At 37.5% G+C, this 25,548-nt stretch overlaps 1 protein-coding gene across 2 annotated transcripts in view; it reads right to left on the bottom strand.

Moving 5' to 3' along the window:
- Positions 1–1,904: 1,904 nt before the first annotated feature.
- The window catches only part of LOC122902155 (MOB-like protein phocein), a 42,718-nt gene continuing 19,074 nt past the window's right edge, over positions 1,905–25,548 (bottom strand). For both annotated transcript variants that reach the window (XM_044241228.1, XM_044241227.1), the window contains 6 exons: positions 17,668–17,768; positions 11,026–11,068; positions 10,762–10,848; positions 5,785–5,864; positions 4,124–4,235; positions 1,905–3,994 (listed from right to left, as the gene is read on the bottom strand). In XM_044241228.1, coding sequence (XP_044097163.1) covers positions 3,863–3,994; positions 4,124–4,235; positions 5,785–5,864; positions 10,762–10,848; positions 11,026–11,068; positions 17,668–17,768 — 555 coding nt within the window. In that variant the 3' untranslated portion in view covers positions 1,905–3,862. The remainder of the gene's footprint in view (positions 3,995–4,123; positions 4,236–5,784; positions 5,865–10,761; positions 10,849–11,025; positions 11,069–17,667; positions 17,769–25,548) is intronic.

Raw genomic sequence — 25,548 nt, 5'->3', positions numbered from 1 at the left:
ATTTATCCTTTGGAAATTTAGGTTATTATCAAAATTTAGTAGTCTGCTTAATTACATTAGGTTCTCATATCTGATATACAGCTTTTAGTATTATAAAAATAAATGTAAATAAAAACAAATGTAAAACAAACAAGTGAAGCAGTGTAATTAATTACCAGCCCATATAAAATAAAATACCCAGGTATCCCCAAATATTAAGAGTGAGACTCCTAGTTAAAATTTTTGGAGAAGTAATCTAACCCTCTAATAGATTCACTTGGTAGTTATCTGACTTTACTATGTACACTACACTAAAAATATGTTTTTCAGAAACCGCATTTGGATCTTTAGACCATCTCAAATACGCTGCTGAATGTGTTGTACAATACATCTGCAGTGGCTGCTTAGTTAACAATTAGCTGCATTCAAGAAATGAGTATCATCTACTTTTACTAAAACATTTACACAGCATGGAGAAACACCCAGAAACCTTTTAACCACATTCAAGTATTCAAAAAATAATATAAAGGAGTGCCTGGGTGGCTCAGTCAGTTAAGCCTCTGCCTTGAACATCTGCCTTCAGTTCAGGTCATCATCTCAGGGTCTTGGGATCCAGCCCACATCTGGCTTCCCTGCTCAGCGGCGAGTCAACTTCTCCCTCTCTGCCCCTCCTCCCTGCTTCTGCTCTCGTTCTCTCAAATACATAAAATCTTAAACAAACAAACAAAAAAGGTATATAAATAAAATGTAGAATTTAACTGTGCAAAGAAAAGTATAGGAAACCTTCAAGCAAAAAGTTGTCATCACATAGACAGTAGGGCAAAAGACCCAGGGAAAAAACAATTTAGTTCTATTACAATGAATTTCACATCAGTTAGTAAATACGTTTAAAACCATAACATGGGGGGACGCCTGGGTGGCGCAGTTGGTTAAATGACTGCCTCCGGCTCAGGGCGTGATCCTGGAGTCCCGGGATCGAGTCCCACATCAGGCTCCCAGCTCCATGGGGAGTCTGCTTCGCTCTCTGACCTTCTCCTCGCTCATTCTCTCTCTCACTGTCTCTCTCTCTCAAATAAATAAAATAAAATCTTAAAAAAAAAAAAAAATTAAAACCATAACATGGGGGGGCGCCTGGATGGCTCAGTGGGTTAAAGCATCTGCCTTTGGTTCAGGTCACGATCCCAGGGTCCTGGGATGGAGCCCCACATCCAGCTCTCTGCTCAGTGGGGAGCCTGCTTCCCCCTCTCTCTCTGCCTGCTGCTCTGCCTACTTCTGATCTGTCAAATAAATAAATCTTACAACAAACAAACAAAAAACCATAACATGGTCCTTACTAACAATGTAATCATGGATTTATAATTTGATTCTGATATTAAAAAGCATGAACTCATTAAGAATTTAACTGAGAAACTGTTTGAAAAACCCAAATTTACAAAGAAAATCAGAAATATAGAAACACAAAAGAAGGATACTTAGAGAAACATAAATTATTAAAAGTTTTCCAGAATGATAGAGGAAACAATGAGCTGACTATAGAATCAAAATAATTTAGGGAAAAAAGGTTTTAACTTTCAGATCTATGTTGGATAATCAAAAGTGCAATCTAACTTCCTTACTGCCCAAAATGGAGTTTTCTATACCCCTCTTCTTAGAAGATTTATTGTATAATTCCTTTGCTCGGCTAATTTTTTAAAATCCCACTTAGGTACCATACATGTGTATTTTCAAAATTCCGTACACAGTATTAAAGAAAAATAGTAACTTTCATTTAGGTCTTACCTAGTACAGTGAGTGAATTTCAGAGTACAAAGAATATGAATGAGATGTCAGCATGAATACAAAAGCAAGCCTACAAACTGATGTTTCTTTTTGGGTCTGTTTTTCTTTTCATGGTCAGTTCCAAACACAGTATCGGGAAAATGGAATGAGTAAGAAAAAAACATCATATTTTATTTCCCCCATTAACACCACGTCATATTATTCAGAATGTATTTCAAAATACTTAGCCAGATCACCAATCCCATCCACTGCCTTAGTTCAAATGTTCACTAAGAAAATAAGCAAACAACAGAAATCCATTATCAAACTCCCATCTCTAGAGAACAGCTACATTGCTATATGTAATTTATTAACTTAGTAATTTAGTCTCCCAATATTTACCAAGTTTGTGTAAAAATTTCTATTCCCATTGGTTTATAGTGACATTAATATAAATGCGTAATTTCAAAGTCAACATTCCTTTCACTATGAACATAAAACTTAGAAAGATACTTGTGGGTTACAGTAATGACTGGTTGCTTGGCTAGCACTGTTCAAGGCCAAATACGCTGGAAGGCTTAGAATGGCATAAATATATATACACACACTCTCAATACACTACTACTTCCCACATTTCTGCTATACATCCTTGTTGTATAATATGGCATAAATTATTTCCTCAAACTTGAAAAAAAAAATCCAGATGAATACATTTTCATCTTCACTTCAAAATAACCCTTTTAAATGAAAACGAAGTTCCCATTTGTTAACTCTGTTCAAGAGATGGATTTAAATATTTTCTGCACTACATGTATAATATTTTTTTTACCCTATCTTAGTGCCTCATTACAACCAGTTTAACAATAAGACCTCCAGTTGTTGAAAATTGCATTCAGTAGATTAAAAGGTTGTAAAATCTGCAGTTGAATCTTTAAGACATGAATCATAACAAAAATGTATGACCATCAACACCTTGGAAGCTGTGAATTATTGCCAAAAAAACTCACAAGTGCATATAATTCAAACATAAACTTTGTGGGGAAGGGATGTAAAATAAATACTACAATATTTTCAATTCTATTTAAATGTTACTTAGATGCTTAGATGAAAGGATTAATACTACCAACAGGAAGAATCAAACTATTTTAAAGACTGCTTTCCAAGTAATTAGGACAATTTTGCAAAACAAAGATAAGCAAGAGCCTATGCCAATACATTTTTCCTGTAGTGTAATGTAATTGCTAATATGAGGTATAATCTGTAAGCAATTAATACAAATATAAATAGGTATAAGCCACACTAACTCACAGTCTGGTGAAAAGCTTCTCAGCTACTATAGTTTGGACAGGGAGTTAAAAGAAATGAGAACGGAAGGACAGGGCAGGTTTCCAGTGGGAACGTCATTTACATGCCTTATCATTATCATCATCTTGTATTTTGACATGCCTTATCATTATCATCATCTTGTATTTAACAGTCCACTGTTGCAAAAAGGTAAATCCTTTCCAAGTATGCTGGTCTAGAATATACTTTAGTAGCACAGTAAGATTATTTAAGTATTACTAATACTTCATTTGCATTTATATTTGGATTATACACATAATCATATGTGTATCAAAAACTATAAACAACTTTAAAACATTTTCATCTCATTTCTGAAAAGTTTACAGTTAAGACTGAACTATGTACTATAGAATTTTCTCGAATATCTAAACTAGGGGTAAAACCAAAAGAAAACTTGACTATTTCTTTAGTAAATGGCTTGTGCGAAACCTCAAGCTCACTCATCTTTTTATAGATGGGTTTATTTGATGAGGATTGTGATCCAATGATTGTTTAGCAGCAATTTAACCAAACTGTAAATTCTTTTATTAACAGGCATTATAAACAGATAATACTAATCTTATTTAAAAACCATGAGTGCCACACTGGTGAATATACAGCTCATGAATAACTTAAAAAGTATTTCCCATTTTAAAAGGCAACACTCAGCATACAAAAACCTATACTAAACAAAGAAGCTATAATATGGATACATGATTGATGTGTCTAAAATGATATATATACAGTACATAATTATTGTTAATTATGTGATCAGTACATTTTTTTTCTATTATGATTCCCTTCATGCTTCACTTTCCCCAGAAACTGAATTCTGAACTTCCTCTTCTAAAATTGGTACAATCAGGTTATCCTTGGACATCAAATTATATTTCATCACAAACTTAGTAAACCGGTGACACAAAAATGTTTCGTTCTGTAGAGAGAAAGGAAAAAAAGTAATTTTAGCTTACTATTCAGAACAAAAAAAACTAGACATAACATCAACATATACCATTATCATTCTGCTAAAAATGCATCAGGATAATTAGTGAAATATACTTACTTCATATTCATCAAATATCTGCCGATGGTGAAAATAAGCATGTGAAAATATTCTGTAAATCCTACGGCATACTGATCCTAGTTTTGCTACAGATGATTCCTTTATGCTAACCCTAGAAACAGGAACGAAATCAGAGTCATAGAGCTGGACAGATGTTATGAAAAAATAGTCTAATCTTCTCAATTCACAAGTGTGGAAACTTAGTGTGGAAACCTAGGGGAAAAAAGTGACCAGTGCAAGGTCACAGTGCTAGTAGGTGGCAAGACTTGGACTAGGACCCCTGTTCTTTACTCCTAGGCCAGTGCTGTATCTACCTAACCACAGCACCCAAGAAGTTCAGGATTGTAACTTTTGAAACTTTAAAGTTCAATGCAATTAAATCCCTGACAAATCAAAATTTACTAAAACTTAACACTTTGTCCACTAAAGATGATTAAACCCACTAAAGGGAATTGTTTTATTCGATACAACTTGACTTTTTAATAAAAAATGCCTACAAATTTTGGTATTAAAAAAATGTAAAGGGGCGCCTGAGTGGCTCACTCATTAGGCATCTGCCTTTGGCTCAGGTCATGATCCCAGGGTCCTGGGGTCGAGCCCCGCATCAGGTTCCCTGCTCGTGGGGCTCCCTGCTCATGGAGCTCCCTGCTCTCTCTTCTCCCTCTCTCACTACCCCTGCTTGTATTCCTGCTCTCACTATCAAATAAATAAAACCTTAAAAAAAAAAAAGTAAAAAAAAAAATTTAGGGGCACGTGGTTCAGTCATCGGAGTGGGTGACTCTTCATCTCGGGGCTGAGTTTAAGCCCCATGTCAGGTGTAGAGATTACTCAAAAATATAAAGTTTTTTAAAATGGGGCACCTGGGTGGATCAGTGGATTAAGCCTCTGCCTTCGCCTCAGGTCATAATCTCAGGGTCCTGGGATCGAGCCCCGCCTTGGGCTTTCTGCTCGGTGGGAGCTGCTTCCCCCACACCACCACCTCTGCCTGCCTCTCTGCCTACATGTGACCTCTCTCTCTGTCAAATAAATAAATAAAATCTTTTAAAAAAATTTGTTTTAAATGTAAACAGGATACTGAAGCAAAAAATAGTATTTTAAACATATTTTATATGAGCTCCTTATTTGGGGGAAAGAACCTCCAAATCTATCCACCTGGTAACAGATATCTTAATTGAATAAAGGCCAGGCAACAAACCTCTCTGATAATAAGAAGCTTCGTCCCAGATCTTAAAAACCTACAGGCAAGGTAAGGAATCCTTCAAAAACAAGCAGTCCAACTTGGGAAATTCTGCTCTCTAGGCATACCATGTAAGAGGACGCTAGCTCTAGCACAGAGAATCAAGCAAGTCAGTGTGTAAGTAGCCCAACTCTAAAGTATGAGCGGGGAGAGCCTTGGAGGACACACAGTAGCAGCGACTACTCTTGACTAAACTGACCTATGAGCTTTGGGAGCCAAGTCCTGCGGCTTTTAGTTTAACCACAACCCTAAATTTCAAAATTTGAGTAATTCTGAACTAGTTAAACATATAATAGCATTAAAAAAAAAAGTTTTAAAGAATACAATGCAGTAACAGCAACCTAGTTTGTTTTAATAAAAATGGTTACCAATCTTCTAAATTAAATCCAAAAAGTTTAACACTAAGTTTAAAAGTTTTATTTACCTGCTAGGAAAATATTTATTGCTATTCAGAAGACATGCAGCACCATCGAGTGTATGTCTAGTATAGTCTATTGCAGGACACTATAAAAGAAAGGACATATATGAGGTCTGTTTATTATACATTTGTCTTATTCCAAAAACCTGAGCATGTTTGAAGAAAATGGTCTCTTAACAATATCAGAATGATTGTAAAATTCAATGTTACAACAAATAAAGTTATACTAAAAAAGTAAACAGGTGAAATTAATTTTAATGATAAATTTTATTTAACTCTATATAGCCAAAATCATGTCAACATATAATTGATATAAAAATTATTAATAGGCTTCTTTGGGGTATTTAAAAAATAAGATGTAATTCACGTACCATAAAATTTCTCTTTTAAAACGTGTAACTCTCAAGTTTTCAGTATATTCACAAATTTATGCAACCATCACCAACTACATTCCTGAACATTTTTATCACCCCAAAAAGAAATCCAGTATCAATCAGCAGTCAGTTTTCACTCTCTCCTCCCCCTAACTTGAAGCAACAATTAATGTACTTTCTGTCTTCCATGGATTTGTCTATTCTGGCTATTTCCTAAAAATGGAATAATATGGGGATGCCTGGGTGGCTCAGTCAGTTAAGCCTCAGACTCCTGGTACCAGCTCAGGTCATGGTCTCAGAGTCATGAGATCCAGCCCCGCGCTGGGCTCTGCGCTGGCCATGGAGCTTCCCCTAAGAGCCCTCCCTCTACCTGCCCTCCTCCTTTCAGCAGCCCCCTCCCCCACCGACACATTAGCTCTCTCACTCTCTGTCTCAAAAAAACAGAAAAGGAGTTAATATGTGGACTTTTGCGTCACTTAGCAGGTTTTCAAGGCTCATCCATAGTGTAGCACTGAGTACTTTTTCTTTTATTCAAAATCTTTTGAGAGTTTAATGTTTCTAATATATACAAAATGTTGTAATCCCTTATAACTTCCTTTTTATGGCCGAATAATATTCCACTATGTGCATATACTACATTTTGTCTGTTTCTGCATCTTCAGTTATTGAAAACTTGGTCGTTTCCATGTCTGGCTATCATTAACAATGTGACTATACTAGTGTACCAGTTTTGTATGGACATACGTTCTCATTTCTTTTGGGTATATACCTAAGAGTGGAATTGCTAAGTCATATAGTAACTATGCTTATCTTTTTAAGGGACTTCCAAACTGTTTTCCAAAGTGGCTACAGTATTTTACAGTCCTATCAGCAGTATATGAGGGTTCTACTCTCTCAACATCCTGGCCAACACTGGTTATTCTCTTTTATATTTTAATCATTCTAGTAGATGAAGGGTATGCCATTGTGGAGTGTATCTTTTCTTTTTCCATTTAAAAAAATGTGGTGAACTGTATTTCAGATGAGGCCTCCTGGGTGGCTCAGTTGGTTGAGCAACTGCCTTCCGCTTGGGTCATGATCCTGGAGTCCTGGGAATGAGTCCTGCATCCGGCTCCCTGCTATGCAGGAAGTCTGTTTCTCCCTTTGACCCTTCCCCTCTTGTGCTCTTTCTCTCTCTTATTCTCTCTCCAAAAAATCTTTTTTTAAAAAATATTTTATTTAATTTAGATGCAGACAGAGATCACAAGTAGGCAGAGGCAGGCAGAGGAGGGGGGCAGGTAGGCCCCCTGATGAAGCAGAGAGCCTGATGCGGGGCTTAATCCCAGGACCCTGAGATCATAACCTGAGCCAAAGGCAGAGGCTTAACCCACTGAGCCATGCAGGTGCCCCTCAAATAAATAAAATCTTTAAAATTTTTTTTAATTTATAAAAATATATTTCAAATGAATTTTGCCATTTCAACTTTTTTAAATGTACAACTCAGTGGCATTAATTACATTCACTATTGTGCAACCATCACTACTATGTGTTTCTGACCAAAAGTTTTTCATCATCCCAAACAGAAACTCTATAAACCATTAAGCAACAACACCCCATGCCCACCACCCTTTCTAGATATTTCATCAAAGTGAAATCATATAATATCTGTCCTTTTCTGTATGGTTTACTTCATTCAGCACGATGTCCTCAAAGTTCATCAACATTGTAGCATGTGTCAGAACTTCACTCTCTTTTATGGCTGAATAATACTCTATTCTATACATTCTGTTGATCCATTCTCATTGTGGTTTTGATGATTAATGATGCTGAGCACCTTTCCATATGTTTTCTGGCCATTTGTTTACCTTCTTTAGAGAAATGTCTATTCAAATCTTTTGCTCACTTTTTAATTGGGTAGTCTTTTAACTGCTGAATTGCAACAGTTCTTTATGTATCTGAATACCAGACCCTTATCAGAGATATGATTTATAAAAAATATTTTTCCCACTCTTTAGATTGTCTTTTCATTTTCCTCACAGTGTCGAGGCAAAAAAAAATTTTTTTTTAAATTTTGAGAAAATCTGATCTGTATTTTCTTCTTTTATTTGTACTTTTGGTGTCATATCTAAGAAATCAGTGTCTAGTCCACGTGAAGAGTTACACATGTGTTTTTTCCTAAGAGTTTTATAATTCTGATTGTTTTATTTGGCTTTTGATCCATTCTCAGCTAAATTTTGTATAAGGTGTGAGGTAGGAGTCTAACTTCATTCTTTTGGATGCAGATATCCAGTTATCTCGTAATAAGATACACGATATCGCCTTTTCGTACTCTCTGAAACCGGTATTTTACTTTACACTTAGAGCACATCTCAGACAGGACTACCAACATTAAATGCTCTCACCACATGTGGCTTATGGCTATTATTGTATCAGTATAACTTTAGATCTTTAATTGGTTTCTGAAAAAAAATTTTTTTGGAGTGGGAAGAAATGTTTTATCTTGTTTCAGCTGCTTCCTTCCTTCCCTCCCCCCTTCCATTAATTCTCAGTTAACTCATCCTACTTTGTATCATTTTTAACAGCAAAAAGTTGGCAAAATACAGAAGGTTACAAAATAACAAAGTTTTATAAATTCGATTTTGCCAAGCATATATGTAAAATGCTACTGCGGTCTGCATGTGACTGAAAGGTCTAGCAGATAATAACACATTATAACCTTTGTCACTTACAATAAATGTCACTTATCACTGTGTACAGTTAACTCAATTTGCTGCAATGAGTCTCTTTAATTCTCAAGACACTGAGTAAATCATCACTGGTGCGGAGTACCCTAACTCTTCTAACTTCAGAATCCTGCCATTCTTTTAACCCAAAGAGCAACTTTTTTTAGCTACTAATCTGCTGTTAGTTGCTATTATTTCCTGCCTGCATAATTATTCTAAGAGTTCAGAAAGTATCCTTCCAAGATTTTCTTTTGTTTGTATTTTTACATTTAAGTCCCTTTCCAGAAAACTATCCCTTGAACATTCCACCATGATCTTCCCTTGACATATAAACAATTCAGTGGAGCTTGTCTTCAGCAAGCAATGTTACAATTTTAAGACGCATTCACAGGACTTAATGCTGATGATCATCCTATCTTACATTTAATATTAATCAAGAAAAAAGTAGATGTGACAATGAGAGTACATATAAATATCACAATCACAAACTGGGTATCTTTTCTACTCTAAAGTGAGAATAACACATCCTTACTATTTGAGAAAATTAAACTCTTCTTGATTCAATTTCTTAATTGCAATTATCATGTAACTCACTATACTTATTAAGTAGCAATTTCAGTAACTTATCAATAAACTGCTATGTGGGTTTTCCCAGATGTAAAATGATACACAATCTTAATACTGCTTCAATTAACTAACACACACACACACAAAAACACCCTGAATAAAATCAACCAAATAAGCACTATTTGCTTAGGTACAAGATACTCCTTATTTTAGAAAATTTACACTCTCAAATAAAAGAACACCAAATGTTCATTTTGCAACTAGAAAGTCACCTGTTGTCAAGTTCTGGAAGTCTAGCAATAAAATGATCATCTACAGGTCTATAATTCTACAAAACTGGCCTAACCCAAATATTTTCAGTAAGTTTTAGTGTCAAGTAAAAAGTGCTACAGATTAAAAGGAAATGCAGATCAAGGGCAATGCAATGCATAAACAAACAGGCTGTAATTACCGAGATAACTAAGGAAAATTGAATTATGTGCTATTAGATAATATGAAAGAATTATTTCTAACTAAAAATGTTCTATAAACAATTGCTACTTCCTATATCCTCACCTTGACAAAAACTAAATGAGGAGAAAACAAGGATAACTTTTTCAATGTAAGACCAACTATGGAGAGGAAAATCATTATGGTTGGTTTCAAATAAAGGGAATATTAGTAAAATGTAGAGCAAAAAATATTGACCTATAAAGTCAGAGAGTCCCAAAGCAACATTTCATTAATAGATTAAGCATCAACTAGTAATCAACAGTTACTCCTATCAAAAGAAATTATGACTTGGGACGCCTGGGTGGCTCAGTTGGTTAAGCAGCTGCCTTCGGCTCAAGTCATGATCCCAGCGTCCTGGGATCGAGTCCCGCATCGGGCTCCTTGCTTAGCAGGGAGCCTGCTTCTCCCTCTGCCTCTGCCAGCCACTCTGTCTGCCTGTGCTCACTCGCTCTCTCTGACAAATAAATAAACAAAATCTTAAAAAAAAAAAAAAGAAAAGAAAAAAATTATGACTAGAAAAAAAAAATTATGATTGAACCAAAAAACTAAACAAGTATATGTCATCCATTATACGTCAGATATCAGCATGATATGACAGAAGTTATTCTGTGATAGCCAGTAAATCATAAAGTGAGTTCTAACCCATGATATTGCCCAGTTACCAAAAAATTGACACTAATCCTAAGAAATTCTAAAATAGCATGGTGGCAATAAATTTGCAGTGAAGAACTCTAAATCAACTAGCAAAAACAAACAGCAAACTAAACACTAAAAATTTATCTACCACTCTCTTGGAGAGATTAAGGTTACGATGATTTTATCAGTCATTCTATTTCCTAATTTCTCACCTCTTTTGGAGTTTTATGAGCTGCACAAAGAAAAATCCACTGTTCAGTTGCTGTCATCTGAGTACATGTATCTGGATGGCATTCACTCTGTTAGAAAAGAGTTACATTTCTTAATACATAAAGTTTATCATTTGGGTTACTACATTTCCACATAAAATTCTAGAATAATTAGAAATGATGGGTAAGTCCTTGTAAACACCTTAAGTTACAAAAACAGAAAAATTAGAACTTCCAATTATAGCTTTAATTTAAAGAAAATATTACCTGAAGTTTAACAGCAAGTCCATTTAGTTCAAGACAGAATTGCCTAAAAATGCAAATACATAAGTGAAAAGTCTTATCCATTCTCCATATTATTTTTAGAATTTCTAATTATAAAAACAGAATCCCATTCGTACCATCCTTCCTCTCGCATCACCATTATTAACCACCATTGGAATGTTCATGGCACATTTCTTAAAAAGACATATAGATTAGTAAGTAAAACCCAAAACTAACAACCCTAATAACGTTCAATATCAGAGTACAGTGAGTTGATAGACTTTTACACTGGAAATTCTGAGAAGTAATCTGTAAATATATACTAAAACCCTAAGAAGTGTATATTTTTTTCTAAGTCATTCTCTTAAGAATCTATTCTAATAAAATAATCAAAATTCCATGCAGATAGATATACAAAGATGTTCAGAGAAAATACACATAAAAAACTGTTTATAAACAGTTTTCTGAAATATTCCAAATAATCAGCAATTGCAGAGTAGTAAACTATATATATATATATATATAGTAGTAACTATATATATGTTGTATATAAACAAACCGCATATAAACAATAAACTATTGGTATATATATGTTGTATATACACAAACATTCATACGGAAAAAGGACTAGGGGCACCTGGATGGTTTAGTCAGTTAAGGGTCTGCCTTCAGGTCAGGTCATGATTCCGGGGTCCTGGGATATGCCCTGCGTCATGCTCCCTGCTCAGCAGAGTCTGCTTCTCTCTCTCCCTTTGCCCCTCCCCATTCCTTGTGCTCACTCTCTCTCATAAATAAATAAATAAAATCTTGAAAAAAAAAAGACTAGATCTTTTATTTGCCTATATATTTTACAAGTTTTGTTCTGATTACAAACAACATACTCCTTATAAAAAGTCAAACAAGAACATACAAGGTACAATAAGAAAATCCATTAATTCTACTACCTCTTCTCAAAAGTTATTATTTACAACTAACTTTGATTTTCTATGCAGAGTAAAATATATTGGGGTCATATCATACATAATTTTGTAACTTGCTTCTGGTCACTTAGTAGACTGCAAGCTTTTTTTCATGATACACTTCTCTTCTAAAACTGCCAAACTAAGAATTATAAAGCCTAGAACAATGCTCAGAACCTAGTGTGTGTGTGTTTTTTTTTTTAAAGATTTTATTTATATGATAGACAGAGATCACAAGCAGGCAGAGAAGCAGACAGAGAGAGAGGAGGAAGGAGGATCCCTGCCGAGCAGAGAGCCTGATGCGGGGCTCGATCCCAGGACCCTGGGATCATGACCTGAGCCGAAGGCAGAGGCTTTAACCCACTAAGCCACACAGGCGCCCCTGAACCTAGTGTTTTATACACACACACACACACACACATTTTTTTTTAATTTTATTTATTTATTTGACAGAGAGATCACAAGTAGGCAGAGAGGCAGAGTGGGGGGGAGCAGGCTCCCCGCTGAGCAGAGCGCCCAATGAGAGGCTTGATCCCAGGACTCTGAGATCACGACCTGAGCTGAAGGCAGAGACTTAACCCACTGTGACACCCAGACGCCCCCAAAAATATTTTTGAATAAATGAAGAATGAAGGAAATTTCATAGCATCAAGATTATCTTTTTTTTAAAAAACATTTTTAAGATTTTATTTATTTAACAAAGAGAGACATAGCAAGAGAGGGAACACAAGCAGGGGGAGTGGGAGAGGGAGAAGCAGGCTTCCCGCTGAGCAGGGAGCCCAATGTGGGGCTCAATTCCAGGACCCAGGGATCATGACTGGAGCCAAAGGCAAACGCTCAACCAACTGAGCCACCCAGGCACCCCCAAGATGATCTTTTTTTTTTTTTTTTTAAAGATTTTATTTATTTATTTGACAGAGAGAAATTACAAGTAGACAGAGAGGCAGGCAGAGAGAGAGAGAGGGAAGCAGGCTCCCTGCTGAGCAGAGAGCCCGATGTGGGACTCGATCCCAGGACTCTGAGATCATGACCTGAGCCGAAGGCAGCGGCTTAACCCACTGAGCCACCCAGGCGCCCCAAGATGATCTTTTTTATATGAAATGTCATTCTTATATCATTGTATATGAAAAGACAATCATTTATGTTATGAAGCTAACTTACTTTACTGCTGTCAAACTACTGAACGCTCTACCTCTTAAAAATTTACCAATCACTATGTTTCCCCAACAAATGAGAACAATGCGATTCCCTAAAAATACAAAGCTAAACCTACAAAGGTAAAAAACAAGACAGTCCCAAAGGCGGGGGGGGGGGGACCCTGCCCACATATGAAAGAAAAACTATTTATTTATTTAAAAAAGATTTTATTTATTTATCAGAGAGAGAGAGAGTGAGCACAGGCAGACAGAATGGCAGGCAGAGGCAGAGGGAGAAGCAGGCTCCCTGCTGAGCAAGGAGTCCGATGTGGGACTCGATCCCACGACGCTGGGATCATGACCTGAGCCGAAGGCAGCTGCTTAACCAACTGAGCCACCCAGGCGTCCCAAGAAAAACCATTTAAAGTTTAAAGTTTATGATAACAGAAGAAACCAAATAGCCAAATTTTCACTTGTCTGTAAACATATTTCCTTTGAGATTCCTAACAATAATGCTCTTTTTAAATCACAAAAATAGCACTACTTCTGAATCAATACATCACCCTCTACCCCCCCATATATATAGCTTGCATGTTTCAGGTTTTCGAGTTGTTTTCCACTCAGTAATAAAGACAGGTGGTGAAAAATAAGTTTCTCATCTAATTTAGCTCACTTAGGGCCAAGAGCAAAATTAAGCTACTGAACTGGCAGTGTTATGAGTACAATCTGTGGCACACAGTGCAAATTTAACAGCTTCAAGTTTATTCAATATAGGGCTAACAGATACAGCTGTGCCGCTGAAGAGACAAGCCAGAGCTGAAATCCAGCCTACACTGTAAACTCTAAACCATGCATCCTGGCATGGGATTGTATCCACTCAGAAGGGGCATCTATCTCTTCCTATTATAAATATTCCGTATGGGCTAGTGAGAGATTTGAATGAAGTCTTGTTAACACCATAATTATCAACTATATTAACCAATAAAAAAGAGCAAGTATTAAGCCTCAAATCAATTACATCAAGCACATGAAAAAAACCAAAAAGTTACTTCTGAAACTCTTCTTGGTGAACTATAAAGATGTATAGACTATGATGAAGACACAAAAGAATATATTTGTGATGTGTAATACATAAATACAAAACCAAAATAAATTGGATAATATTCAATGGGAAAAAAAAGTAAAAATAACAGCACCAGAACAGAACAGGAGAAAGATATTATAAATGTGCAATATAAAATATTACATATTTTATAGTCTAAGTTAAATTGAGAGGAAGAGTTGTTCTTAGATCTGAAATTAAGATCTTGTATACTAAAATCAGCCCTTGGGGGTACCTGTTGGTAAAGCATGTGACTCTCGATCTCAGGATTTCAAGCCCCATGATGGGTACCCTAACCCTAACCCTAACCCTAATCAATCAATATAAATTTATGAACTCTAAAATCAGCCCTCACTTCTTTGGAATTACACTTGTAGTGGAAAAAACATCCTCATTTATTTTATCATTAATCCCAACAGGTAAGGATGTCGTTATTTTCAAAGCTGGATTAAAGTAAGGCAGAGAATATGCACTGAAGTGCTACCTTGATTTATAAGAGCAGGAAAGTATCTACATGTTCATACTTTCAATTATCATGCATTAAGATGTGGTTTTTAAAAAACTGGATCAGGAAAAATGAACTATTGGGACTTCATCAAGATCAAAAGCTTTTGCACAGCAATGGAAACAGTCAACAAAACCAAAAGACAACTGACAGAATGGGAGAAGATATTTGGAAACGACATATCAGATAAAGGACTAGTATCCAAAATCTATAAAGAACTTATCAAACTCAACATCCAAAGAACAAATAATCCAATCAAGAAATGGGCAGAGGACATGAGCACACATTTCTGCCAAGAAGACATCCAGATGGCCACGAGACACATGAAAAAGTGCTCCACATCACTTGGCATCAGGGAAATACAAATCAAAACTACCATGAGATACCACCTCACACCAGTCAGAATGGCTAAATTAACAAGTCAGGAAACGACAGATGCTGGTGAGGATGTGGAGAAAGGGCAACCCTCCTACACTGTTGGTGGGAATGCAAGCTGGTGCAGCCACTCTGGAAAACACCATGGAGGTTCCTCAAAAAGTTGAAAACAGAGCTACCCTATGACCCAGCAATCACACTACTGGGTATTTACCCTAAAGATACAAATGTAGTGATCCGAAGGGGCACGTGCACCCAAATGTTTATAGCAGCGATGTCCACAATAGCCAAACTATGGAAAGAACCCAAATGTCCATCAACAGATGAATGGATAAAGATGTGGTATATATGTACAATGGAATACTACGCAGCCATCAAAAGAAATGAAATCTTGCCATTTGCAACAATGTGGATGGAACTAGAGGGTATTAAGCTAAGCGAAATAAGTCAGAGAAAGACAATTATCATATGATCTCCCTGATATGCGGAATTCTAGAGGCAACGTAGGGGGTCTGGGGTAGGGAAGGAAAAAATGAAACAAAATGGGATTGGGAGGGAGACAAACCATAAAAGACTCTTGATCTCACAAAACAAAATTGAGTGTTGCTGGGGGGAGCGGGGTAGGGAGAGGGCAGTTGGGTTATGGACCCTTGGGAGGGTATGTGCTATGGTGAGTGCTGTGAAGTGTGTAAGCCTGACAATTCACAGACCTGTACCCCTGGGGCTAATAACACATTGTATGTTAATAAAAAAAATTAAAAAATAAATTGGATTGGGGTGACTGGCCGGCTCAGTCAGTAAAGCATGCAACCATTAATCTTGGGGTTGTGGGTTTGAGCCCCATGTTGTGTGCAGAGATTACCTAAAAATAAACTCTTAAACAAAACAAAACTAGATCAAGTCAAGTGATTTGTCCAAAAAACTGGAAACTGGTGGAATACAAAGAAGTTTAGCAACCTGATATTGCTGAACTATTATGATAAGACATTATGTCTTAGCAATGTCTAGCAAGAAATGTAATCTAATTTATTTATGGGAAGTCCTATTTCTACTCCACATATTATGTAAAAATCAACTCAAAATGTAACAAACCCTGATGAACATATATTTCATGCTACATTCCTTATATTTCACCTATCAACTCATCTCAGCTCCCATTTACAGTGGCAAGTTTGTAACTTCCAGAAACAACTTTGTAACTTTAGGATTTAGTTGTTTAAAGTTAACTCTAGTTAACTAGTCATTCACTAGTCATCAATTTGCTCATTCAAAGGGCATCATGAAAAAGTGCCCAAGCTCCTTACCTCAGAATTACAATTAAGTTTTTAAAGATTCATTTATTTGAGAGAAGAGAGTAACCACATGCATACACATATGCTTGCAAGCCAGGGGGAGGGGCAGAGATAGAAAGAGAATCTCCAGCAGACCACCTGCTGGATGTGGAACCTGACAGGGGACTCAATCTCATGACCCTGACTGAAATCATGACTTGAGCTGAAATCAACAGTCGAACACTTAATCTACTGAACCACCCAGGTGCCCCCAGAATTACAATTAATCTTTATTTATCACATGGAAGACTAGAAGTTCCCAGTAGGCAATTCATCAGATACCAAGCCTAGACTAGGGCCTTCTTATGATCTTCTATAGAAAAATAAAGTTTGGGGTGCCTGGTGGCTCAGTGGGTTAAGCCTCTGCCTTCAGCTCAGGTCATGATCTCAGGGTCCAAGGATCGAGCCCTGCATCGGGGTCTCTGTTCAGCAGGGAGCCTGCTTCCTCCTCTCTCTCTCTGCCTGCCTCTCTGCCTACTTGTGATCTCTCTCTCTCTCAATCTGTCAAACAAATAAATAAAATTTTTTTTTAAATCTTTAAAAAGAAAAAAGAAAAATAAAGTCTATCTTGAGTGGATAAATTGAAATAATGCATTTGTGGTTAAGAAAAACTGTGTAGGGGCACGTGGCTGGCTCAGTACATAGAGCATGCAACTCTTGATCTTAGGGTTGTGGGTTTAAGTCCCACTTTGAGAGGTAAGATGTAGAGATAAGAAGGAAAAAAGATAAGGAAAGAGGGAATTGCGCCCCCCGCCCCCCGTGGGAGGAGAAAGAGAGAGAAAGAATGAAAGAACAAAAAGCTGTGTAAATAGAAAATAATGCCCATATTCATAAATGGAGGAAAAAATCAGTAAATAACAAAGATGAAAACTTTGTAACACTGAAAACATAAAGGCTTTAAAATCTGGCTTTTTTTTTTTTTTAAAGATTTTATTTATTTATTTGACAGAGAGAGATCACAAGCAGACAGAGAGGCAGGCAGAGAGAGAGGTAGAGGGAAGCAGGCTCCCTGCTGAGCAAAGAGCCCGACGCGGGACTCAATCCCAGGACCCTGAGTTCATGACCTTAGCCGAAGGCAGCGGCTTAACCCACCGAGCCACCCAGGCACCCTAAAATCTGGCTTTTTAAAGTCTGTGATTACATAAAGATTTTATTTATAATTCATAATCATCAACATTAAAGGTTATTTTTACAAGAGGAAGTACTACTACTATTTTGATACATCAAAAAAATTTACCTTAAATGTTCATATTTCCATACACCTTCATCTTGGCCTTCAGGTGGTTCAAGTATTTTGTCAATATTGGAACAGTCTGCTCTTATGTTTTGCTGAATATACTATAAACAAAAAAAGTTCTCAGAGTTAATTAAGATATTATACTTCATGATAAATCTTATGTTAAATATATTTAATTTTTGAAGACATGACTGCTCTTACGTTCCAATTTTTTTGGGTTATACATAAAACAGAAACCAAGTACAAAATCATAATCACTAATTCAGAAGAAAGGAGGTAATCCTTACCTATGCTTTCTCCAATTCAACTTCTTTGGGGTAAGATCTACCATATAAATGCAGATACGGTACTTACCAGGACTGGATATGGGATCAAAACTGTAAACTACAATCTTCCCAAGAACATAAAATGTAGATGATATAACTATGGTATATAGTATAGGATTCCACTAATATCAATTATCTAGAATAGGCAAATCTATGAAGACAAAAATAGTAGTTGTTTAGAACTGGGGAAAGAAGAGGAGACAAAGGAGAACAGAGATAACTGCAAATGTAAATGAAATTTCTTTCAAGGGGGAATGGAGATCTTCTAAAATCAGACTGTTGTGATTGTGTACAACCTTGTGAATATACTAAAAACCATGTATATATATTTTAAATGAGCGATTTCTATGGTATGTGGTATCCCATAAAGTTGTTTTCAAAAAATGTCCAGCAGAAAAACTAAGTTAAAAGAAAAAAAGGCATGGACATTCACTTTTAATTTATGTAAAATAAAACTTTAACTTTCAGATCTTTTTTTTTTTTTAAGGTTTTATTCATTTGACAGACAGAGATCACAAGTAGGCAGAGAGGCAGGCAGAGAGAGAGGAGGAAGCAGGCTCCCTGCTGAGCAGAGAGCCCCATGCGGGGCTTGATCCCAGGACCCTGAGATCATGAGCGGAGCTGAAGGCAGAAGCTTTAACCCACTGAGCCACCCATGCGCCCCATAAATTTCAGATCTTTTTAATGTTTCATGCATTCTATGATATAAATACTGTGAAATTTGAATAGGTTATATTAGCTTAAAATGCCTGAATACAGAAACTGAATAACTACAGGGCCTTGTTAAAGCTATCTTTTATGCTTTTTTTCAGGCAATATTTCCTGAAGGTAACTCTCATATCAAAAATCTGCTCAAAAGATTCTGACTCCCTAATGCCTATTTAAACCACTCTCCCTAACTTTCTTTTTTTTTTTTTTTGTTTTGTTTTGTTTTAAAAGATTTTATTTATTTATTTGACAGAGAGAGAGATCACAAGCAGGCTGAGAGTCAGGCAGAGAGAGAGAGAGAGAGAAGCAGGCTCCCGCCAAGCAAAGAGCCCGATGCGGGGCTCGATCCCAGGACACTGAGATCATGACCTGAGCCGAAGGCAGCGGCTTAATCCACTGAGCCACCCAGGCGCCCCTCTCCCTAACTTTCTGACCCAAAGTTCTAAATTCCAAAGTTCTGCATGAAACTGACTTTCTCCTCAAGCAGAAAATAGCAAATTCTTTACCTTTTCCATTGGCCACCTCAAACTCCATACAATTTTTTTTAAAAGATTTTATTTATTAGAGAGAGAGAGAGTGTGTGTGTGTGTGTGCGCGCGCGCATGAAAAGGGGGAGTGGGAGACGGAGAAGTTGACTCCCTGCTGGGCAGGGAGCTGGATATTGGACTCTATCCCAGGACTCTGGTATCATGACCTGAGCGGAAGGGTGACTGAGCCACCCAGGCACCCCCACACTATTCTTTCCAAATTCTCTCTCCCCCAGCACATTCAAATCTTTCCTAATTATTCTAGTACTCACAGAACTCCATCTGATTTCCTCGATTTGTCACTATATAATCTAAATTAGCAATTTGTCTATGCACTCTTACCTTTCCTGCTCCCATCACACCTCCTACAGAACTCTTACAAGCATTTATTTATATTTAATATATAACAGTTATTATCGAGGGTCTCCCTCAAATAAAAAAGAGAATTTTAAATTTTAGTATTAGCATCTGGCACATAGGAGATTTTTAACAAATTTGTATTGTCTTTTCCTAAACTATGTTACTTGAAATCCAGGATAAAGATATGTAATTACCTAAAATGTTAAAGCCATGAAAGATTAGGGATGAAAAAATTTTTACCAGAAATGGAGTGTGGTCCCTGATTCTTTAATATTCTTTAGTGGTCCCAAAGACAGTTTGGTAGTGAGCACATAAAAATATATTCTCTGCAATATGGTTTGCTCATAATCAATATTAATTTTTTAATCATATTTAGTAACTGAATTTATGTATAATTATTAAAGTTTTTGTAAGTAGAATTATAAGCTGTCAATCGTTAGGGAATCTAAAATCTTTTTATTACTGATGATTTATCAAAATAAAGCCTGTTTAGCTCTAAAACAAAAATATCAACATTTTCTATGGGATTATATAAAACCAGAGTCTAGGGGCACGTGAATGGCTCAGTCGTTGGGCATGTGCCTTTGGCTGGAATCATAACCCCAGGGTCCTGAGATCAAGCCCTGCATTGGGCTCCTTGCTCGACAGGAAGCCCGCTTCTCCCTTTCCCCTGGCTTGTGCTTCCTCTCTCACTCACTCTCTCTCTCTGTCAAATAAATAAATAAAATACTAAATAAATAAATAAATAAATAAAATTAGAATCTAGACATAATATTCAAAATGTCCAGAATACAATCCAAAATTACTCGGTATACAAAGAACACATGAAAATCTCAATACAAGAAGATGAGTGTGCTGGGGAAAGGGAGTTGTGGGAAGTTGTTACTGTTTAATGGGCACAGAGTTTCAGCTGTTAAAAGCTGAAAAGTTCTTTTAAAAAAAGATGAAAGGGGTCCCTTCCTCTTTGGGAACTTTTTACAATCACTCAATAAACTGCTTTGCTGACCACCAAAACAAACAAAAAACAAAAAAAACCTTCACATAGAGTTGGTAATGATCACACAATAATGTGAATGTACTTAATGCCACAGAACTGTACACTTAAGGGGCCCTAGCTGGCACAGTCGGTAGAACGTGCAATTCTTGATCTCAGGGAGATAAGTTCGAGCCTCATATTGGAGGTAGAGTTTACTTAAAAAATTAAATTAAAAACTTAAAAAAAATACATTTAAAAATGGCAAAGTGGTAAATTTTATCCTACACATATTTACCACAATAGAGAAAAGCAGAGTGAACACCAAACAAGAAAACCCAAAGAAACCCATGCCAAGACAAATAAAGTGCCAAAAACTAAAGGTAAGCCTTTGAAAAAAGATACAGGACCTACAAAATATTTAAAAAACTGTAGCTTTCTCATCAGAAACCACAGACAGCAGGGAATGGCACATGTTGAGAGCACTGAAAGGAAACAAGAGTCAGGGCACCAGTGTGGCTCAATCAGTTGAGATTCTGCCTTTGGCTCAAGTCATGATCTCAAGGTCCTGGGATTAAGCCCTACATGGTCATCATCAAGCTCCCTGCTCGGGGGGCGTCTGCTTGTCTCTCTCCCTCTGCGCCTCCCCCATCCCTTGCTCACTCACTTTCTCTCTCAAATAAATAAAAATCTTAAAAAAAAAAAAATTGTCAGCCCAGAATTCTGTATCTAACAAATATACCCTTCAGGAATGAAGATAAGGACATTATCAGAAGAAAGAAAACTAAGGATAAATCCAAGCCAGCAGATCTCTCTGAAAGAATTGCTAAAGGAAGTTCTTTAGACAGAGGAAATAAATAAATAAATAACACCAACAGAAAAATTTAGAATATCAGGAGCAATCGAAATTATAAATATCTGGGTATAAATATAATAAACCATTCTCCCCCCTCGAGTTCTTTAAAATATGTTTGGCAGGTGAAAGCAAAAAATGTAACATTGTCTGATGAGGTTTTCAATGTAGGTAGATGTAATACAAACAACAGAAGCATAAAGGGGTAATGGGATCTATAGGAAGATAGTTTTCACATTTTAATTAAAGTGGTAAAATACTGATTCTAAGTAGACTGAAAAGTATTTAGTAATCTCCAGAGCAATTATCAAAAATATCATATAAAGAGATACCTGGGGTGCCAGGGTGGCTCTGTCTGTTAAATATCTGCCTTCAGCTCAGGTCACCATCCCAGGGTCCTAGAGTGGAGCCTCACATCAGGCTCCTTGCTAAGCAGGGAGCCTGCTTCTCCCACTCCTTCTGCCCCCCACCCTCCTAGTGTGTATATGCTCTCTCTGTTGAATAAATAAAATCTTTAAAAATAATAAAAACAGGGACACCTGGATGGCTCACTCAGTGAAGCGTATGCCTTCGGCCCAGGTCATGATCCCTGGGTCCTGGGATCGAGTCCCACATCAGGCTCCCAGCTCAGCAGGGAGTCTGCTTCTCCCTCTCCCTATCTCCCTCCTCCTGCTTGTGCTCTCTAAGAAATAAGTAAAATCTGGGGCGCCTGGGTGGCTCAGTGGGTTAAGCCGCTGCCTTCGGCTCAGGTCATGATCTCAGGGTCCTGGGATCAAGCCCCGCATGGGGCTCTCTGCTCAGCAGGGAGCCTGCTTCCCCACTCTCTCTCTGCCTGCCTACTTGTGATATCTCTCTCTCTCTCTGTCAAATAAGTAAATAAAATATTTAAAAAAAAAGAAATAAGTAAAATCTTTTAAAAAATTAAAAATAAAAATAAAAATGAATAGATACTCAAGGGGTGCCTGAGTGCCTCAGTTGGTCAAGTGTCTGCCTTCGGCTCAGGTCATGATCTCAGGGTCCTGGGATCGAGCCCTACAACTGGCTCTTTGTTCAGCAGGGAGTCTACTTCTCTGTCTCCCTCTGCCTCTGCTCCTGAACCGTGCGCATGCGCACTCTCTCTCTCTCTCTGTCAAATAAATAAATAAAATATTTTTAGAAGCTTAATGAGATGGCTCATTAAGCGTCTTGAGGGTCCTGGGATTGAGCCCCACATTGGGCTGCCTAATTGGCGTGAAGCCTGCTTCTCCCTCTCCCACACACCCTGCTTGTGTTCCCTCTTTTTAAAAAAAAAAAAAAAAAAAAACTAAGGGGAAAAAAAAATCAGAGCACCTGGTTGGTTCAGTCGGTGGAGTGTATGACTCTTAATCTTGTAGTTGTGAGTCTGAGCCCCACAATGGGTGCAGAGATTACTTGGAAATAAAATTTCTAAAAAAAAAAAAAAAATTTTTTTTTAAAGATTTTATTTATTTATTTGACAGACAGAGATCACAAGTAGACAGAGAGGCAGGCAGAGAGAGAGGGAGGAAGCAGGCTACCTGCTGAGCAGAGAGCCCGATGCAGGGCTCAATCCCAGGATCCTGAGATCATGACCTGAGCCGAAGGCAGAGGCTTAACCCACTGAGCCACCCAGGTGCCCCTGAAAAAAAATTTTTTAATCAATGAATATACTATGTTAATATACAAAGGTAAAAAACCACAATCATCTCAATGCAGAAAATGCATTTGATAAAATCCAACATCTTTTCATGATAAAAACATTCAGAAAACTAAGTGCGGAAGAGAACTTCCCAATTATGATGAAGGGCATTATGAAAAAAATGTCATTCTCAGCGGTAAAAGACTGAAAGGTTTTCCTCTAATATCAGAAAAGAGACAAGAATGCCAGCTTTCACCATTGCTATTCAACAATGTGCAGGATTTCTAGCCAGAACAATCAGACGCGAAAGAGAAGTAAATAAAAGACTATCTCTATTTGCAGATGACATAATCTTATATACTGAAATCCCAAAGAATCCACAGGAAAGCTAATAAACAAAATCAGCAAAGTAGCAGGATGCAAGATCCATATATAAAAGATCAGTTGTGTCTGTATATTCCTTCAATGAATAATCCAAAAAGGAAATTAAGAAAGCAATTCTAGGGGCACATGCATGGCTCAGTTGGTTAAGCAACTGCCTTCGGCTCAGGTCATGATCCCCCAGGGGCCTGGTATCGAGTCCCACATCGGGCTATCCCTGCTCTGCAGGGAGCCTGCTTCCCCCTTCTTCTGCCTGCCACTCCCCTTGCTTGTGTTCTCTGTCAAATAAATAAAACCTTTAAAAAGAAAGAAAGAAAGAAAGAAAGAAAGAAAGAAAGAAAGAAAGAAAGAAAGAAAGAAAGAAATGGCTCAGTTAGTTAAGCATCTGACTCAGCTCATGATTTCAGGGTCTTGGGAGCAAGCCCCACATCAGGCTCCCCACTCTGAAGGGACTGCCTCTTCCCCTGCTATTGTGCAACTGAAGAAAAGCCCTGGGGCACCTGCGTGGCTCAGTGGGTTAAGCCTCTGCCTTCAGCTCATGTCATGATCTCAGGATCCTGGGATCAAGCCCCACATCGGGCTCTCTGCTCAGCAGGGAGCCTGCTTCCCTCTCTCGGCCTGCCTCTCTGCCTACTTGTGATCTCTAGTCAAATAAATAAAAATCTTAAAAAAAAAGAAAGTCAAGTCAAGCCAAGCCAAGCCCTGGACCCAGTGGCTTCACTGGTGAATTTTACCAAACGTCTGAAGCACATCAATCCTCCTCAAACTCTTCCAAAAGACCAAAGAGGAGGGCATAGTTCCTAACTCACTCTATGATGCCAGCACTGCCTGATACCAAAGACACCGAAGGAAAACTAGAAACCAATACCCCTTATAAATATGGATACAAAAATGCTAACAAGCTGAATTCAATTGCAAATTAAAAGAGTATACATCACTATCAGTGGGATTTATTCCTAGAATGCAAGGACGGTTTAACATGCAAAAACTGATCAATACACAACATTAAAAAACAAAGGGGGATAAAACCACATGTTATCTCAATTGGTGCCTGTGACAAAATTCAGCACCTCTGTAGGATAAAAACAGTCAATAAACTAGAATTAGAAGGAAACCAGTAACATAATAATCCAACAAAATAAAGGTCATATATGAAAAACTCACAGTGCTCCTTATACTCAATGTGCAAGACTGAAAGGTTTCCTCTAAGATCAAGAACAAGACAAAGATGCCTGCTTTTGCCACTTTTACTAAAAGCAGTACTGAAGTTCTAGCCAGGCAATTAGGTGAGAAATAGAAATACAAAGCATCAGGATTAGAAAGGAAGAAGACTGCCTGTTTACAGATGATATGCTCTTGGTATGTAGAAAACCCTAAAGATTCCACACAAAAAACTGTTCGAACAAATAAATTCAATAAAGTAGAAGCACACAATCCCTACTTAAAAAAAAAAAAAAGGCCGGGGGGGGGGCGACTGGGTGGCTCAGTGGGTTAAGCCGCTGCCTTCAGCTCAGGTCATGATCTCAGGGTCCTGGGATTGAGTCCCGCATCAGGCTCTCTGCTCGGCAGGGAGCCTGCTTCCTCCTCTCTTTCTCTCTGCCTGCCTCTCTGCCTACTTGTGATCTCTCTCTGTCAAATAAATAAATAAAATCTTAAAAAAAGGGGGGGGGCACCTGGGTGGCTCAGTGGGTTAAGCTGCTGCCTTCGGCTCAGGTCATGATCTCAGGGTCCTGGGATCGAGTCCCCTGTTGGGCTCTCTGCTCAGCGGGGAGCCTGCTTCCTCCTCTCTCTCTCTCTCTGCCTGCCTCTCTGCCTACTTGTGATCTCTCTCTGTCAAATAAAATCTTTAAAAAAATAAATAAATAAAAATAAAATAAATTTTTTTTAAAAATTATTTATTTATTTGAGAGAGTGAGAGAGAGAGAACACTATCAGCGGGAGAGGGAGAGGCAGACTCCCCTGCTCAGCAGGGAGTATGACACCTGAGCTGAAGGTAGACGCTTAACCAACTGAGCCATCCAGGCACCCCACAACCTCTACTTTTTTTTTTTTTTTTTAAAGATTTTATTTATTTATTTGACAGAGAGAAATCACAAGTAGACGGAGAGGCAGGCAGA

Source organism: Neovison vison, chromosome 3 (assembly GCF_020171115.1).
Source record: "Neovison vison isolate M4711 chromosome 3, ASM_NN_V1, whole genome shotgun sequence".
Lineage (NCBI taxonomy): Eukaryota > Metazoa > Chordata > Mammalia > Carnivora > Mustelidae > Neogale > Neogale vison.
The sequence above is the reverse complement of the archived record's forward strand: the minus strand, read 5'-3'. Positions and strand labels throughout refer to the sequence as shown.